Raw genomic sequence first — 19279 nt, 5'->3', positions numbered from 1 at the left:
CTTCCCCAGAGATTCTACCCATGTACCGCTACTGAGTCTGAACAGCCAAAAAGCACATGGAATCAGATATCAAACCACATGAAGGTGGTTTGAAGTCAGATACAAATCTGTCCATGTACCTTGTGTCTGAACAGTCAATTCTTATGGATTTTCCCTCAACTAATTTTTTGACCGTTATTTGACATATCTTGTTGCTTGATAGCTGCTTTGTAGACAGTTTACCAAGAACATGTGGTAGCTAACTAGCTTGTTAATTGTTTACAAACAAATTAGTGAATGTGCTAGAAAGCTAAACGGCTAGCTAGCTAGTTGACTACTGTGGCCAAAAATGGCTTGTTTTGAATGTTGGATCATCTTATCCTTCGAAGCTTTAAAAGTGTTCTTACACTATGCTTTTGACCATTCGAAGCAACTGTGAAACGTATATGGCATGCACTGTTGTCACCTTAGCTTGCTACATAACTTCTGGTTGATAGGAAGAAGTAAGAGCACCACCACCAATCAGGCTACACACTGCCAGTGCGCACACCAATCGTTACTATGACAACTAGCTTGGCCACGTCAACTAATGACTGCTGTCTGAAATCCGATTTGGTCACTATAACTTGCTGTTTGGACAGTCAGTATTCCTATATGGATTTGAAAATCTAAACTGATTTGAGCATTAAGCCCTGCAGTGTGAATACGAGTTTATACTCACAACTCGCTTCAATCTAATTGGAGGAACATAACAGATTTGATGGATGAACTCGAGACCATGAGTGCATAGCCTATGCCTTCCTGTCGTCATCTGCTTTTCCTCTATGCACATGTTGGTAAAGAAATAAGACAGGTTAAAGCAAATTCTGGCTGTCCTATTATTTTGTGAAAATTAAGGAGAAAAGCTATTGACTATTATGGACAATTGAGAGGCACTATGTTTCTCTCGCCCAAATCAGACTTGAAATGCGACTTCACGCTTACCGATGTCCTGCAACGCACCCATCAGAAGCGGAAAGAAGTCAAGTCAGCTGATTATCAAACCTGCCCGGATAAGGATTCTTGGCTTGACACGATTGGATAACTGGCGAGCTTGAGTTGTTTACTTTTTTGCGAGTAATATTTCCCCTCTTCTTTCTAACTGTATACGGTTGCAGTAGACTTTCGTTATTTGTGAAACTGACACACTTCAAAACGGAATGAGTACTACCATTAGCACCCAACGAGGACAGGTAAATATAACAATTCATGTTAGATAACAAGCTATAGAAGCGAGCTAATGTTACACTAGCTAACGAACACGGATAAACACCATTTTAGCTAACGTTAGCTTCAATAATCAATCACTCGTTTTCATTCTAACCCAAATTGGCCAGATTAGCTGTAGCTAGCTGCAACGTTTTAATGCAAACAACACCGTAACGTTAGTTAATTTAACAAAAGTTAGCTAGCTACAGTAGTTTACTAACTTCAGGCTAGCTTGCTGGGTCGTTTTTACGACAGCCAGCTAATTTAGAAGCCTAAAGTTTGCCAAGTCTCTCTGGATATAGCCATATAACTAGCTTGCGCTCCTTAGCTAGAGCTTGCCAGGAGCAATAACCACAAAGGCATAGTTAGCATTCGGCTAACTAGCTATGAAAATGAGCTACTTACTGGTTAAATCTAAAGTCAACTAGCCAGTTATCTAGCTAACTACTTCTTCGATGGGGTTTAACGGCGATTGGTCTCCAATGTTAATGGTCCATTACCGCCTCCAGCTGGACGGGGTATTGAATAAGAAAATAACAAAACATTCCGGGAAAGGGAGAAAACGACATACAAAATAAAACACGTCAACTAAAAAAAAAACATCATACTTCTGCAATTACAGTCCACTCAAAACTACACCCCTGTGATGGGGCTACATACACTGACAGGATTTCTTGCATGGCTGTGAAATCACGAAGACAAACGTTCAGCAGCATTCACAATGATTCCAATTTTTTTTAGATGTCTTCTCCGCTTGTGCTGTACAGTTTATGACCATTGCAATAAATAATACAAAGTCCACCTTTTTAACATGTAGCATTTCACTATCGGTTGATGAGAAACCTTCACTGGTCGTGGTGGCTCTACCATTGCTTCTTCCTCCCGCCACTTGTTCCTTCCAATTTTCTCACCACCTCCAGATAGGAGACACGATGGACACTCTTTACCCTTTCCACCTCATTCTCCTTTCCACCTCATTCTCCTTCACCCTAACAGGGCACTCCAAGAATTCAGGCGCATGTTCACCTCCAGAGTTGCAGCATTTCCCTTCATCTGGCATACGATATTCTACCCTTCTGCACACACTTGACACAAGACCAAATCTTTTACATTTATGACACTGAAGGGGCTTGTGCACAAAAGCTCATACAGGGTATCTAGGGAGAGATTCTTTATCAAAGAAGAGTAGCATTGATGAAGTTAACTTCTTTTCTCCGTCCACCATACAGGGCAATCGATGTGCACCAACCACTCCATCAAAGTCTTCAGTTATATCCTCTGCCCTTATTTCTTGCGCCACACCAGAAATAATCCCCTTGATAGGCATCCTGCTACAGAAATCCATGCAGGATACATTCCACTCCGATATCTTTTTGACTCTTAACACACGCTTCTAACACACGCTTCTTCTGCTCCGCAGACACAAACAAATCTAAACAAGACCAGTTATTGTGACTCACAGACTCCATACTTTCTTCCAACACATTCCATATTTTCCTGGAGATGTTAAATGGATTTCCCAAGTAGCAATGATCCAAAACTGATCCAAAACCCTGATTCGGACCAAAAATGAGTCTAGTGGTTTCCTATTTTCCAACATAGCTTTACTTCTCTTGTTTCTCTTTTTCTTCGCCACTGTAACCCACTCATTCTCACTTTCTGTACTATTAGTTTCACTCGACTCACTAGCAGTTTCAAACAAAACCTCAGTTTCTGCCATCTTCCATCTAGCTAACTACTGTATTCACAGGAGTTGATTTTGTCCCCCCTCCCCAGACACGATCAGGACATGCAGATTGAAATATCAAAACCAACTCTGAACCAACTATATTAATTTGGGGACAGGTCGAAAAGCATTACACATTTATGGCAATTCAGCTTGCTATTGCTAGCTAATTTGACCTGGGATATAAACATTGGGTTGTTATTTTACCTGAAATGCACAAGTTCCTCTAATCCACAGATAAAAGGGTACAAGTTTTTCTAGTAATCTCTCCTCCTTCAGGCTGCTTCTTCTGACTTCATATGGCGGTTGGCAACCAACTAAGGTGCATTGCCACTACCGACTTAAGTGTGGACCTCAGTTCATCTTTCAATCACCCACGTGGGTATATGCTCCTAAAAACCAATGAGGAGATGGGAGAGGCGGGACTTACAGCGCATTATACGTCACAAATAGAACCAAGTTCTCTTTAGCGTCTGGCTACGCAGACGCTCGCTAGCAGTGTGTGTGCAATGATTGAATAACATGTATTTGGACATTTTATTTTACAATGCACGCGACGCGAGTGGAGTGGTCAGCATGTGAGGCAAATGGCTGTAGCTTGCGTCTATATGGCCAGTTTAGCTAACGTTACTCGCCCAGATTTAAACTTGCTTGAGTTTATCAGGACACAGCTAAACCAGTGTCCTCTGTTAGCCATTTGAGCTGAAGCCTAGGCAGGAGGTATGAAGCAACATTTTACTGAACTCCTTCTATAGGGCAGTGATGGAGAGGCAGAGATGAGCAAGATCTGATGATGTTGGACTGGTTTCCCAGACTGATTAAACCCTGACCAAATCACCTGACACTTTTTGTCCAATAACTGAAGATAGGGTGGTCATATTGTTATGACATTTTCAAATAAAATGTAATGTATGAAATTAAAAAGCCATATTATGCAAATGTGGCACTAAATACACAAATTAGTTCGTAGGAAAACACAATTACAGTAAATAAATCCCTATCATTTAAAGTAGGGATTGTCATATTAACAAATCTTAATGTTTAATGCAAAACAGCGTTTGTAAGAATTTATGAAAGTAGAACAACTTTTTGTACAATTTATAAAAATGTGATACTTAATATGCTAATTGACTGAAAACACAAAATACAACAAGTTAAGACCATAAGGTGGTCATTGTTAACATATATTGATGTTTTATGCAGAACTGGGAGTTTACACTGAGGAGTAATACCCTGACAACACCGCTCGCATCGCGTGTGCGAGCATTGCAAAATAAATGTAGAAATCCATATTATTCAATTATTGCACCCACACTGCTCGCGTGCGTCAAACGAGCGTCTGCTTTGCCAAGGGCTAAAATAGAAGTTCTTTCTATTTGTGACGCAGATCGCGCTGCAAGTCCTGCCTCTCCCATCTCATTGGTTTATAGAAGCAGGTACCCACATGCCATCTCCTCATTGGTTATACCCACGTGGGTGACTGAAAGACAAACGAGGTCGGTGGCGGTAAAGCACCTAATTTATGAAAGTTGCCAATCGCAATATAACGTTCATAGAAAAAAAGGCCTGGAAGGAGGAGGGACTAGAAATGATTCGGTTGACCGTTTTATGTGTGGATTAATTGTCGGAGTAGAGGACCTTGTGCATTTCAGGTAAAATAACAACTCAATGTTTATATCCCAGGACAAATTAGCTAGCAACAGCAAGCTAGCTAAATAGGACAAATTAGCTAGCAAGTGCTAGCTAAATTGCCATAAATGTTTAATGCTTTTCGACCTGTCCTCAAATTAATGTAATTGGTTCAGAGTTTGTTTTGATATTTTAACCTGCGTGTCGTGATCACGTTTGGTGTGGGGGGACAAAATAAATATGCATTATTGTGCACGATGGCGCACGCACGCAGCTGGTTTGGGTTCTGTGTAAGGTGGAGCCCATGCGTGTGTACTCTTGACACCCCTGGTGTGTGTGTGTGTACACATGTAATTGGGATTAATACAAAAAGCAGGCTTGCTATTTAGTATTTACCAATTAGCAACTGTTCGGCGGTTTATATCACAGTTATGTTGGATTTAGTTGTCCAACTGAAGAGGCCTAGAGTGCCAAATATTAGGCCCAACCCTGTGCCACCTGCATACACACTCTGCATATCCCCCACACACAGCATCCCCACACACTCAAACAGCACCACACACACATTTCTCAGAATCTTCACACAGCCCCCACCAACACATACACACCACGTCACACAGAGTGAGTAGTGAGTGCCTGTGTTAGCCTAAGTCTGAACTGTTACACAGACATCTATTAGTCTAATAACATAGCTTACTTCTAAGGTAGGCCTACGCTTGAGTTGGGTTACATTGTAATGTTATTTTTTGGTTTTAGATAATTTTCTCTGGCGAAGGGAGGATAAACTGCACCATTTCCAACCAATGATTAGCCTAGACTCAGAAGAGACAGTGAGCTGCCTGCTTGCCAGCTGCACAGAAAGATAGATGGGACACATTTTCAATTCACTTAGCTATGTTTTTATCGGTTGTAGGCCTGTCGCCACTGAATTCTTGTAGTTTTACTTGAAAGAATAAAACCATTAATCACAAAAATCGCTAGTAGCATAGTGCTGCCTCTCGCCCCAGTTGCCTCAGGGAACAGTGTCAAGGACTCCCATACATCTAAGCAAGCTAGCACTCATCATGGAAATGGGGGTGGGGGAACAAGAATTTGGAACAATCCCTGACAACCCATACATTAAATTGTAGCTATGATATAATGTTGACAATTTGGTGACTTTGTCGCTATATTTAGCAAGTTTTCAAACCCATCCAGTGACTTATTGGTAAAATGTTCTAGCGACAAATTCAGCTACTTTTCAGGCTACCTTTTGCAGAGTTTTGACTTTTTTTAATTTGACCTTTTATTTATCTCGGCAAGTCAGTTAAGAACAAATTGTTATTTTCAATGACAGCCTAGGAACAGTGGGTTAACTCCCTTGTTTAGGGGCAGAACGACAGATTTTTACCTTGTCAGCTCGGGGATTCGATTTCGGATGCAAGTCCAACACTCTAACCACTATGCTACCTGCCGCCCGGGTCTCTATAGTTTTGATAGCATTTAGCATCTTTTCCCAATCAATTCTACCGAAAACAAGAGTGGGAGAAGCTGTCTGCAACAGAAGTCACATCAGTGGCACAAGGGGAGGGGGTTTGCGCCGGGAGAGGGGGCGAAAATGCTTCGTCAGGGACCGCAGCTGTGCCGCAAGGCAAAATGTCAACGAGCGACAAATCAAGATAGCCGATAGTTAATCTCACTGAAAAATAGTTGCCAACACTGGCTATGACGCTCTACTTTGTAACCTGTTATGTTTTTTTCGTGTATCTGAGGAAAACATGTAATGATAGACCCAAAATATAATATAGTTTTACCTTATATTTCAGTCCAAGGATGTCCAATACACATGAAACACCCTCAGGACTTTCCAATACTTCTTAGCAATACAATGTCACAATGATCTTACTCTGGTAGGTTGAGGAATACTTACGCCAAGAGCAAATATGAACACGCTGATTTTGTGGGTTTCACAAAAGGGCTGCCCCACAGAATTCTTAGCATGGCACTTGCTTTAGATTTCGGCTCATAAATATCATAACATACAGTATTGGGATTTTTAGACATTGTTAACAACTGCCACATTAATGTTTTCAAATGATTCATGTATTTTGACGACCACATTATTGACATTTAGTGAAAGTAGATTTGTTTACTCCTGTTCTTTGTAGAATTCTCACATATCGTCCATTAACCTGTCTAGGTCTAGCGTCCATTAACACCATATCAATGGTGTGTCCGTGAAATCGCTGCATATTGTGATCCATTTCTTCCTCTAGTGTGGTTTACCTGTCCTCACTCTTACAATTCCTCTGCTCGTTTTGTCTTTTTAGGTATACATTGGGGAGTTGCCTCAAGACTTCCTGCGTATTACTCCCACCCAGCAGCAGCAACAAGTTCAGTTGGATGCCCAAGCAGCGCAGCAGTTGCAGTATGGGGGATCCCTGGGCACTGTAGGACGGCTTAGCATCACTGTAGTGCAGGTAAGGCGTTTTTAACTGTGCATCTGCTTGGTCTTTCCCTATAGTCAAGACCTTTTATGGAACACAAGGTTATTAATGCAGTGGGAATGTTTTCCTGTGAATCCCTGTTATGTCCCTCTTTTCTCCAGGCCAAGCTAGCTAAAAACTATGGTATGACACGCATGGACCCTTACTGCAGGGTCCGACTAGGGTATGCTGTTTATGAAACACCCACAGCCCATAATGGTGCCAAGAATCCACGATGGAACAAAGTTATCCAGTGCACTGTCCCACCTGGAGTAGACTCCTTCTACCTGGAGATCTTTGATGAGGTGAGAAAGAAGGAATTAGGGGGCGGTGGGTGCGGAAGATCGTAACTTATTGGCTCAATAACTAGTCCTGTCTGGAGTTATTGATAGCAATCTACTTTGAGTGTTTCTTCTTGATGATCATCCTTGATTTTAGGGACAAGTTACTGATTTGAGGTGTTTGTGCTGGTCACTTTTCCAGAGGGCATTCTCCATGGATGACAGAATTGCATGGACACATGTCACCATCCCGGAAGGCCTGAGAGAGGGCAGTGTGGTTGATGAGTGGTACAGCCTCAGTGGCAGACAAGGCGACGACAAGGAGGGCATGATCAACCTGGTCATGTCTTATGCTGTGAGTTCATAAAACACACATGCTCACATTGTCATTGTAGGACAGTTTGAAAGTGATTGATTGATATTCCTCTTGGCTCTCATGCTTCCAGAACATGCCAGCAGGTATGCATATGTCTCCACCCGTTGTCCTCATGCCCACAGTCTATCAGCAGGGGGTAGGATATGTACCCATTGCAGGTGAGTAGAATCATACTGTGATGTAGTGTTTTAGGTTGAATTTTTGATACAATAATCCAAACAGACTCCAAGAAAACTCAAGCTAGATTAATTCACCACACTGGGTGTTGCAGCTGCAAAAGCACACATACCGGTCATAACACGACTACAGGCTACTGCAATCCACTAGATAATTACACTCCTCATACACAAAGAGCCTAAATCTAACACTACTTTTGATCTCCAAGAATATATAAAAACTGTATATTCATATTCGGAGTATATAAAACAGTAAAGATACAAGACAGTGTTATAGAACAGTAATTATGATCTATCAGCTCGAACTCCATCAGCTCTATTCCACCCTTATGGAATCATTCTTGCCCTCAGAGACAGGCCCCCTTTCCCTCTTCCCAAATACAATGCACATAGATCTTTCCATCTAACCCATAACATAATAATTACTAATGCTAGGCTAATTATACAATTATAAACAGATTAAAATGGGCTCATGTCAGTCTTCAACAGTTGGCAATCTTAGACAGAGACACTGCAGCCATCTAAGGCCCAATTCTATTTTGATTACCAGTCTACATTCCAAATGGAAGTGGTCATAGCTTGCCTTATGTAAGTGAAACTAAAGGACGAAATAGACCACGCCTCTGACTGACCACAGAACATTGTCATTTTCTGTTAATTTTTCTGACTATTGTGCATGTTGAATCGCCACTGCTCATCGGCACCCAGCAGGTGATCTACTTACTGTGCACGGGAGATGTTTATTAGTGTGTGTTGCCCTTAAGAACTGTTGACCTGTTTAAATTCTACATTAATATTAGGAGATTGTTTCTTACCCATTTCTCTCTGGTTTGCTCTTCTCAGGAGTGCCCACTGTATACAACCAGGGAATGGTGCCCATGGGTATGCCTGCAGCACCCACAGTCGCCCCACAAGAGGCTCCCTGTAGCGAGGAGGATCTTAAGGCACTGCAGGACATGTTCCCCAATCTGGACAGGGAAGTGATCCGCACTGTAATTGAGGCCCAGCAAGGTAACAAGGATGCCGCCATCAACTCTCTGCTCCAGATGACAGAAGAGCTGTAACAGTGGAGCCACAAATAGAGCCACTGTGGCTGCCAGAACATTGCCCATTCACAGCAACAGCACCCTGCACAGTCTGTAAATATGCACCCAGGCCTGCGAGCTCTCAACTGTCACTCACACTAAATAAAATCCAACTGTTGTTTTTTTTACCATAAGCAGATGTCCATATCTGAGGTGTCACACATTTGTACATCTGTATACATTATCATCTGTATTATGAAACAATGTATAGCTTTGTTCCCAGTCCACATCTGGGATTGGGACAAATTGGTTTACCTATTGATAAGTGCTGTGATGGCTGGTTGGCTTCTCAATGTTACATTCCACTTCACTCAGAATGGGTTATGTACAATTGATGTTGATGCAGTGCTACTGTATGTGGGATAAAGAAAGGAATTGATCCTGCAGAAGCTTTAGGTCTTTATGAAAGTAGTTGTTGTGAGACATTGTTGAGAGCTCCCTAACCTGTCTTCTCTGTATATGTCTATTGACCAGTACTGTCCTGAGCCGATCTGTATTTGATTGAGATAGATTGCTTGATATATATCAATCAATCTGTATAAATATAGTTATATATATATTCAAAATACGATAAATTATGAAGACAAGAGATTTAGGTATGCAGCGGTTCAGAGCAGAAAGAGGACTTATCACAATATAACAAACCACGATGACTTAGGACAAGTGAAAATTCCCACATAGCCACACAACCAATGCCTATCAACCTCTCAAATGTTGAGGATCATTTGCCACCATTCCACTCTACTCTGGATAATGCCATATGATTTTGTACTTCTCCAACCAAAAATGCCTCCGAATGTTTCAATATCACTGGTCAGTTGTTTAGTAAGAGTGGGTAACTATGGTTGAAGAATATATCATGGTAATCCAATATCAAATAATGACATGGTAATACAAAATGATTGAATGCAGTGAAGAAATAAACATTATTGATATCATCCTTTCCCTTCACCCTATCTGAATTCACAGGTTTTTATTTCAAACCGTTATAGGCTGTGAAAATCCCTGCTGGTTTAATAAACAAAATTGTGTGCACAGCCCAATACCATGATATTCAGAAAATTGTTGGTATGACTATCTTACAGATAAACTGTCATGTCCTACCACGACCATATATAGGCTCACACATAAAGAGCAGACTTGTAAAGATTCATTGACATGAGGTATTGAATGTTGCCGTCCCCCCCAAAGGTCTGATTTTAACATGGGGTTTTCATTTGATATTTGTATTCGCTTAATCTTCAAAGATGTGCATATATTTTTCCAAGGAAAGATCCTCTGTTTTGGTGTGATTCATTAAAGAAAATATATAGTACATTTCTTTATGCTTAGGCCATCTCCATGAGTGTCATACAGTATGTAAAAAAGACTTGTTTAAATTTAAAAGACCCAATTCTGGGCACTTGTGTTTGATTTAGTGCTCTATCCCCTCTTGATTTAACATATTCCTCTACCGTTCACTTTCGTGAAGACACAGCAAGCACTTTCATTTTAAATATTAGGTTTTCTTCTCTGTTTTCCCACATGTCCCATTCTCATAGACATATTTTGAACACGATTGTGTCATGTTTAGCCAGACATCTGTATAATCCCTAACACTTCCAACGTTTAGCCATTCTACTTGTTTGTTGGTGGTAGTCCATAAGTAAATGTACCTTCCTAAGCTAAAGAGACCATAACATTTATTTAACTTTTACAGTCCTTTTAGATAGATCAATGTGCACAAGGATGTTCGAAGGCACTCTAGCGGATGTTGGGAAGGTTGTTCTGATTCTGTTGCAATGGAATGGCAAGGCTACGTGCTACAGCAGTTTATCTGGTTTGAATGTACAACACTTTTTTTGCATCAAATTATGTTTGCAATTTGACATTTGCTCTTGTTTCTTTTACTCATGACACATTATGGAAATAAATGTTTTATCTGCACGTGTTTGGTCTTGTAGTGTAGATCTCATCCTGGTTTGTTTGCTATGCCATTTTTGGACTTGATGATTGAAATATACCATAGAATTTTGAAGAATATCAGTTAAAAACTGCCGTAACCCATCATAACCCAAAATATAAGCTTGTTTTACATCTTTGTAAACAATGAAATTGTTAACAAACACTGTATAGACTCAAAACATGATTAAGGCCAACATTCAATCCGGACTATGAAAGATCTGTGTTACAGCGCTATTGACATATAAAAGTAATTTTCGATTGAGCCGACATGTGCTGCGTTTACCGTTAATGTCATCTCTGCGATCACTGGAACATTGCCTTTAAAATGTGCATATAGTGGACAAAACGTGATTGGATTGAATCTGGCCCTTAAACTATAATTTTGTACTCATGGATGGTACATCAATAGAGACAGAGACTGTTTGAACTGCAGATTGCCCCTTTAAACCTCACCATGTTGTCAATGATACAAGAACATCACTACCCTATTCTAGCTACATATTTTATTATACCTTTACTATCTTGTGACTTACTGCTTGGCAAGTTTTGTTGCGTCAATATATTTTCAAAAGTCACTAGTAGCTAGCTACAAGTAATTGCCAAAATAATAGAAAAACTTCAGTAAATGAGGGTTCTGGTGGCTTTGTAATGGTGTGTGGTGCATTTTCCTGCCATGGTTAATGACCACTCAACCCATAGAGCAGTGGTATTCACATTATTTCAGCGCAAACCCCCAATTTTTTCAGCCAGATTTTTACATCAACAAATAACCTTATATTCATTGCATTTTCATCTCTTATCAAAATGAAGAAGAAAAAAAAAATCTTAAAATGTTATCTTTCAAATTATCTTTCTCGAAAACGTTTGTATATCGTTGGTATCCTATTGGTACGTTTCTCGAAAACATTTGTATATTGTTGGTACCCTATTTTTTTGTTGACATTTTGGCGACCGCACTGCAGTTCTGTCGCAACCCTGACTTTGAATACCACTGCCCTAGAGGGCAAGATAAACACCAGTACTGTACATACAAAACCATTCTGAGTGGTCACCTTTAATTTCTGATGAATAATTTCTATCCTGATGGGAGTGAATGACAATGCCGCCATCCACAGGGCACGAGTGGTCCCTGAATGGTTTGATGAGCATAAAAACTATTTAAACCATATGCCATGGCCGTCTCAGTCACTAGTTCTCAACCAAATTGAACACTTATGGGAGATTCTGAATCAGCGCCTGAGACAGCGTTTTCCACCACGATCAACAAAACACCACATTATGAAATTTCTCTTGGAAGAATGGTGTCGCATCCCTCCAGTAGAGTTTCAGACACTGAGAATCTATGCCAAGGTGCATTGAAGCTCTTCTGGCAGCTCCTGTTGGCCCAACGCCCTATTAGGACACTTTATGTTGTTACTGTTATTTTGCCAGTTACCTGTACATACAGCACAATGTTACTGTTATAGTGGTCACTGTGAATAGCTTGAAGGATTGTGAGAATTGCTGAAAGAGCAAAGCAACATGCAGAAGCACATGATGTTGCTGTTGTTTATTAATCACTACAAATGAGAAAAGAGATTACCCACTACATTTATCATAGAAAATACATTCATTCTACAATGAAAGTATAAGAACATAATAGTATGTGTTGCCGATTGTGGAAATACACTGACATGACAGATTTAAGTAAAACGTTACAAGAAAACAAATTTGGAGTAAAACATTCAATGTCATGAGGATAATTCCTATATCAGTGTGCATGTTGTCTCCCTAGACGTTTAGCGCCTCCTTCTGCGCTTTCTCGTCGTCCCCGGGGTGGCGGTCGTTTTTGCATCACAGTCTGTGACATGACATCCGCACGACTCAACGTGGATGTAGGAGTGCTTGACGTTTGACCCATCAGGGCAGAGCAGCTCCACCTCTTTCTGGCTAGTGGTCGCCTCTTGGCAGCAGGAGCAGTAGTGCATCATGATGTTCGCCTCTGCTGAGTACCTGCACATTCACATTAACACAAGACAAGTTGAAAAGAGGGCTTGAATTCCCTGGGTTGTCTGGACAAGATGAGCACAGGAACAATAAGTAAGTCAAATTGGCTTCTAGTTCATAAAGGGCACACTAGACAGTGAATAGGTGATGACTGACTGGGGCCTGCATGACATTGACTAGTGCTGCGATCAATATCCGTGGTACTTACATGGAAGAGGTTCCACAGTTTCCTGAGCAGGAATTGATCTCCACAGGCTCAGCGGTCACACAGCCACTGATGACAATGCTAGTGGTGGTGTACTTCATCTCACAGACATTCCTGCGTTCTGTGCCTGGCCAGGAAAGATGCATCAAGAGTTATTGTTTGAAACAGTATGACAGTAGATGAAGCAGAAACAGCTGACATATACATTTTTGGCCAGTAGGTAGGCACACAATGTTTCCTGTTGGTCTTATTTAGATGACATAGCATGCTATTATTAACCAGTAGATAGGTGGTTATTAGGAATGATTTGGCTGGACGTGTTACTTACAAGTCTTGCAGCATCCATTTGCATCTGTCTTTTCTGTGCCCTGCAGTGAAAAATAGGAGAGATGATTTATAAGCGGCAGATTGTATACATTATTTGAGCTCCCTTCCATTCTAAATGTTACTGAAACATCAATCTCTATGACCCACGAGCGCTACAAATCATAGTAACATTCTGAGTGAGAATGGGAAACAGTGTAACTTCAGTGTTGATTGTCCCCAAGAAGGAGGTGAGATAGGACAGAAACTCACTGGGACACAGATCTCTGGGCTGAATGCAGGGCACACAGTCTTCACCTCTACTGGTATATATTGGTCATCACTTTTGTCACACGTGTACATCACACATTTGTCACCAGGTGGTGACCATGTTTCGTTCACCTGTCGCACAAGGAGAAGATGATGAAGAATTATGATGGAGTTTCAGATCATGCAGACAGATTATGCATCCTCATACACTCTTGTGGTACTCACCTGAATAGTGTGTTTGGTCTTATCTGGCATATTAACCACACAGCTTGTCTGTACACATTTCCCACAACACTGACCAGGTATGGCCTGATACTGGAAGCCCTAATACGAGCGTGGAGAGTATATTAGTAAATCATTGGTAACCTACTTCATAAGCCTTCAGAGTAGGCTACTGCAAGTTTCTTATAAATACGTAAATCCATGTATCATGTTTGTTAAGAGAGACATGACTACCTGTGAACATGTAGTGTCGCAGGAGATATTTGTGCACACAATGTTGTTGAGCTTGGTGCTAGGATCCATGGTTGAGCTGCAGATACAAATCTCACATGTTCCTTTAGGAACTTCAGCACCAGGCTGGAGTGAAAGAGAGAGACACACGTTGTACTCCAAAATAACAGACTGTTTGAATAGAGGAGGGTCAGAGTGCAAAGGGAGCAGTTCTATAGTATAATGCATCCAATTATGAGGGCAGTAAACACAATACAGCTTATCTCAAGCTATGTGTGTGGGTGTCTTTCAGAAGCTTGTTGAATTTAATTATTTGAAATGATTTATTCTCACCTGGTACTCAATGTTATTGTAGACACATACACCCTTAGGAACTGAACAGACACACATTGAGAAGGAACCAGTCAGTGATACCAGTGATTCATGTCATAGTTAACACAAACGTAATTCAAACCAGTGATACCTGGGAATTACAAAGTCAATGAACTAACTAAACCGCTGATGAAGAAAATCAAAGGGTCTTACCACAGGTATACTCTGGACAGCAGCTTGAGTTGGATGTGCTTATAATTGCCTCCCACCCTGGCTGGCAGTCCATCATGACTTTGGGGCAAAGCAGTGCATCACACTCTGTTACAGAGGTAACCAATGAGAAGTGATTAAAAGACACGCCGATAGAGGGTCAAATAACCCCTATGACCATACACAACACTTCAGATAATCTTGGTCTAGTACTGTATGAATAAGAGTTGGCTTTCTAATGATTTACTGAAGGGTCTGTTCCATCACTCACCACATGTATATTTCTGGCAGCAGCCTTCTGTCTTGTTCACCAGTCTGTAACCAGTCTCATTGCAGATGGGTGTGGCTGGTGTGGGGCAGGTGATAGGCTGGCACTGGACAATCATGGAGTCCATGTCACAGGTGCACTGCTGGCAACCACTCTCCCATGTATCACCAGGCTTAATGTAAAAACAGGGTAATGTCAAGTCAATACATAGATAGAAAAGACAAACTCAAATGTTGTTGTTCTGCAATGAACTGGATTTAACCATGGCAGTTAATATGAACCATCATAAGGTGAGAAGGAATGGGTTGGAAGTGGTTATTCAGAGATTAAACATTTTCTGGTCTGTTCTTTGGAAGGAATAAAGAGGACAAGACCTATCAATGAAAAGTATCCATCCTAAGTATGTGAGTTTCCCTGACTCACGTGAAATGCATCTCATGATATGTCTATGTGAGAATGAATATCTGGAGAATATTTAGATGGAGGAAATTCTTACCATTTGGGGGTTGCCATCAGGTCCGGTGCAGCCTGAAAATAAATACCGGGTGTGTTTAAAATGTTTGTAGTTGGGGTCAAGTTCTTCACACCTCCACATTTTTTAACTCTTCCATTACAAATAAAGCCAGTAAACCGTGATTCATGCTGAATTCAACTTTAAAAAGTACAGAAATGTCTAATTCTTATATTGATAGCTACCTGCAAAATGACCCATAACCCATTCTTACCACAGGAGACCACACAAGTATCAGAGTAGGTGCTGAACAAGACGGTTTTAGATGGACAGAAGCAACCCTCCTTCGTCTTATTGATCATTTGGGTTTGGTTGTTCAAATACTTCTCATTATATCTGCGTACAAAATAGGTTTGGGATTATACAGGAGATCATTTATTTAAAAGAATATGAAGGAAATTCATATGACATCCAATCAGACTAAAGCTTACCTGGTATTACATGTTGGTTCAACTGCTGGACCACATGGCATGTACACCTTAGTGGCTGGGCATGTATGCTCTGCAGGACAAAAATAGGTCACAGTTATGCTAAACACCAGCAAAAAAATGTTTAAGTCGCTGCCTATGAATTTGTGGCATAACTACTATGCTTGGATTCACAGCTCACCACATTCTCCATGGGTGAACTTCCTCCATTCAATGCAGATCCCTTTATTTGCACATTCAGATGCATACGCCTCCAGACTAGAGCAGCTAGAATTAGCATTGTAGCAGACATCTGATCTACAGGCCTGAACGAAGGCATCAGGAGAAACCGCTTTATGGCATTCCTCAAAGACCCTTCGACAGAAAAGAACATAGTGATTTAGAGAGATGCATGGAGTGCAACCTTTAACCAGAAATGCCAATGGAACAGTACCTGTATTATGATAGAAACAAGTTTCAAATACAAGCAAATTAACATGACAGAAAATGTACATTACAATTGATAAAACACATTAGGAAGTGAATTATCATTTAGCCATTCCTGTTGTGTGCTTGTTCCCTTTCTCAAACTTAGTTTGATATGTTCCTTACTTGCTGTTCATGATTTCACAAACGGCTGTCTTGCAGGGGGTAGGGGATGTGCTTGCGGGTGGTGCTGTTGGAGGAGTTGGACAGTCCTGGTTTGGAATTAGCCACTGGCTAGCTGCGACTGAGCAGCTCTGTATCTGACCATTAGGGGACTGGCAGTCATTCTTCTGGGAATTATCACAGGTACCTTGAAAAATAGGGATATTGCATAGTGTAAAACCTAGTTAGCAAGGCCAGGCCATCGTTTTTTGTTGTATGCAATTTCTATAGGGTGGTCTCGATAGGAGCATCTACTGAAAGTTTGAAACTGTGAAATGTATATTGACCCTCTTTTATAATACTCACCACACTGGCCCTCTGTGCTGCTTTGGAAGAGGGAGTAAGGAAGGTTGATGCTAAATGATGACCCCTTGTAAGACACCTGAACCTTAAGATCAGGGATCTCCAGCACGACCTCCACACCAGTACTTGTTAGAGCAATGTCACCCATTCTGTAAGCTGGGTAGATTCGTTTACTGTTGACATATACCTGCATTTGTGCAAAAATGGATACACATTTAGATGGTTGAGTCATGTGTTATCTTGAAAGTAGTAACATGACAATATTAACCCCGTTATTGGTTTTCATTTAAAGTTATGGGATTTTAATAATGCATGATAATGCAGCAGCATAAAATTGCAGCAGCATAGAAAAATACAAGCAATGGGAATGATATTCTTTAAATAGTTACCACGTTTTCTGTTGTTTCACCAGATCTCTGCTGGGTAAGAATCACTTCATAGGAATTGTAGTGAATGATAAGGGACTGAGGACAGAATCCACTGTCGGCGTTTCCACAGTAGTGATTATCAACAATAATGGTAAGGTTGTATTTGAAGTTGATTTCTTTCACTAAGATGTATGAGCAGTTCTCCTGGAAATTGTAATATACTCCATCAAATGTCATGTAGTGAGATCCACCCCATCCACTGCATACACCTGCAACATGTTAAAATATGAGTTGATAATAATCTAAGCTATTGACACAGGACAATGAAAACTAATGATCATTAATGTCTTATTTTCACTCAGATTGTTGGGTTGTATGTTGTCACTTACATTCACATTCATATGTAAAGCAGCATCCAGTTGAATCATAGACCTTGACAGGTGGACGACCATTCTCACACTGTAGTGGCTCCACTGGCTTGCATTTTACTGGTAGATGGACAACAATGCCGTCCTGGCAAATTGCTGTGGTACAGCTATTCAGCTGCCAAGACTCTCCATTCTGCCATTGATTTGATAAGGGAAAGCAATTACTCAAACATGCACACACAGGGTTGAACACACAAGCATTACACCACAAAGACAAATATACCCATTCACCCATTTTATTATTAAAAACCTTATTAAAATGACCTTTCTTGGTGGCTGAATGCTAGTGCAGTCTGGGGAGGATTGAGTTGTTGGTGGTGTGGTCATTGTCTCTTCTGACGTTGTGGGTGAAACAGTGGGTGGTGTAGAGGAAGGACATGGATTTGATTCCACTTCAACTTGACACGTTGCTTTGCAGTAAGCGGTGAAGCACCACCCTGAACCATCAGTCACATTATACACTAGGTTCCCTGATTGTTAAGAAAGGCAAGTGTTATAACATTTCCATTTACTACAAATGAAAATTAAATTAAATGATAAGTGAAATGAAATTGATTTTGATTGTCTAAATGACATTTATAACATGTTACCTGGTAGATATTGTGTCCCATTAACATAGCACATACACTGGCTGGTGGTGACTACTTGTGATGTTGGTGTAATAATCACTTGTGGCGATGCTGAAGGATTTCTTGTTGTTTCTAATGGGCCTGTGATGACAACTGGCTCTGTTGTTTCTGTACTTGTTGTTGAAGGCTGTGATGTCAAATTTACAACTTCAGCAGTTGTGGAATATGTAATTGGGCCTGTGGTGACTTCTTTAGGTGGCTTTGTGGATGTAGATGGACTTGTCTCCTTTGTGGTTTCTTCAACTGTTGTTGTTACACCTGTGGTAGGTGTAATTACCTCTGTAGTTGTAATGGGTGCCTTTGTAGTTGTGGTTGATGTTATGGGATTGGAAGAAATAACAACTGGCCCTGTTGTTTCTTCACCTGTTATTGTGGGTTGTGATGTTGAAGTAGAGGTTTCGACATTTACAGTGGTGGAAGTGGTCGTGGGGCCAGAGGTGACGTCTTTAGATGACGTTGTGGATGTAGATTGACTTGTCTCCGTTGTGGTTTCTTCAACTGTTGTTGTTCCACCTGTGGTAGGTGTAGTTACCGCTGTAGTTGTTGTGGTTGAAGTCGTGGGATTGTAACTAATGACAACTGGCCCTGTTGTTTCTTCACCTGTTGTTGTGGGCTGTGATGTTGAAGTAGAGGTTTCGACATTTACAGTGGTGGAAGTGGTTGTTGGGCCAGAGGTGAATTCTTTAGGTGGCGTTGTGGATGTCGATGCAATAGTCTCCGTTCTGGTTTCTTCAACTGTTGTAGTTCCACGCGTGGTCGGTGTAGTTACCTCTGTAGCTGTTGTGGTTGACGTCGTGGGATTGTAACCAATGACAACTGGCCCTGTTATGTCTTCACCTGTTGTTGTTTGCTGTGATGTTGAGGTAGAGGTTTCAACAATTACAGTGATGGAAGTGGTCGTGGGGCCAGAAGTGACCTCTTTAGGTGGCGTTGTGGATGTAGATGGACTTGTCTCCATTGTGGTTTCTTCAACTGTTGTTGTTCCACCTGTGATAGGTGTAATTACCTCCGCAGTTGTTGTGGTTGATGTCGTGGGATTGTAACTAATGACAACTGGCCCTGTTGTTTC

The 19279-nt window shown here is 41.0% G+C and overlaps 2 protein-coding genes across 2 annotated transcripts; one reads left to right on the top strand and one right to left on the bottom strand.

The window, feature by feature from the left end:
* Positions 1-1024: 1024 nt before the first annotated feature.
* On the top strand, positions 1025-10891 carry LOC135558337 (toll-interacting protein). The gene is made up of 6 exons (XM_064992079.1): positions 1025-1211; positions 6892-7041; positions 7170-7352; positions 7531-7683; positions 7775-7862; positions 8724-10891. The coding sequence occupies exons 1-6, from the start codon at positions 1179-1181 to the stop codon at positions 8942-8944; spliced, it is 828 nt and encodes a 275-aa protein (XP_064848151.1). The 5' UTR covers positions 1025-1178; the 3' UTR covers positions 8945-10891.
* Positions 10892-12471: 1580 nt separating this feature from the next.
* LOC135558327 (intestinal mucin-like protein) lies at positions 12472-19208 on the bottom strand. The gene is made up of 19 exons (XM_064992069.1): positions 18172-19208; positions 17846-18051; positions 17543-17714; positions 17175-17422; positions 16789-16972; positions 16447-16630; positions 16037-16209; positions 15859-15928; positions 15642-15763; positions 15413-15444; positions 14920-15088; positions 14652-14756; positions 14460-14500; positions 14130-14252; positions 13899-13997; positions 13677-13805; positions 13429-13468; positions 13104-13227; positions 12472-12901 (listed from the first exon to the last, which is right to left on the bottom strand). The coding sequence occupies exons 1-19, from the start codon at positions 19166-19168 to the stop codon at positions 12688-12690; spliced, it is 3432 nt and encodes a 1143-aa protein (XP_064848141.1). The 5' UTR covers positions 19169-19208; the 3' UTR covers positions 12472-12687.
* Positions 19209-19279: the final 71 nt, after the last annotated feature.

Source organism: Oncorhynchus masou, chromosome 2 (genome assembly GCF_036934945.1).
Source record: "Oncorhynchus masou masou isolate Uvic2021 chromosome 2, UVic_Omas_1.1, whole genome shotgun sequence".
Lineage (NCBI taxonomy): Eukaryota > Metazoa > Chordata > Actinopteri > Salmoniformes > Salmonidae > Oncorhynchus > Oncorhynchus masou.
Note: the sequence above shows the minus strand (reverse complement) of the source record. Positions and strands in the feature narration are given on the sequence as shown.

Excerpts from the sequence above, each read along its gene's own strand:
- LOC135558327 (XM_064992069.1), bottom strand. The coding sequence starts at position 19,168 with ATGGAGACAAGTCCATCTACATCCACAACGCCACCTAAAGAGGTCACT. Across the intron at positions 17,715-17,845 it reads GCATTCAGCCACCAAGAAAG|AATGGAGAGTCTTGGCAGCT; the intron begins GTCATTTTAATA and ends AATCAATGGCAG. Across the intron at positions 16,210-16,446 it reads TGTGAAATCATGAACAGCAA|GGTCTTTGAGGAATGCCATA; the intron begins GTAAGGAACATA and ends TTTCTGTCGAAG.
- LOC135558337 (XM_064992079.1), top strand. The coding sequence starts at position 1,179 with ATGAGTACTACCATTAGCACCCAACGAGGACAG. Across the intron at positions 1,212-6,891 it reads TTAGCACCCAACGAGGACAG|GTATACATTGGGGAGTTGCC; the intron begins GTAAATATAACA and ends TTGTCTTTTTAG. Across the intron at positions 7,353-7,530 it reads ACCTGGAGATCTTTGATGAG|AGGGCATTCTCCATGGATGA; the intron begins GTGAGAAAGAAG and ends TCACTTTTCCAG.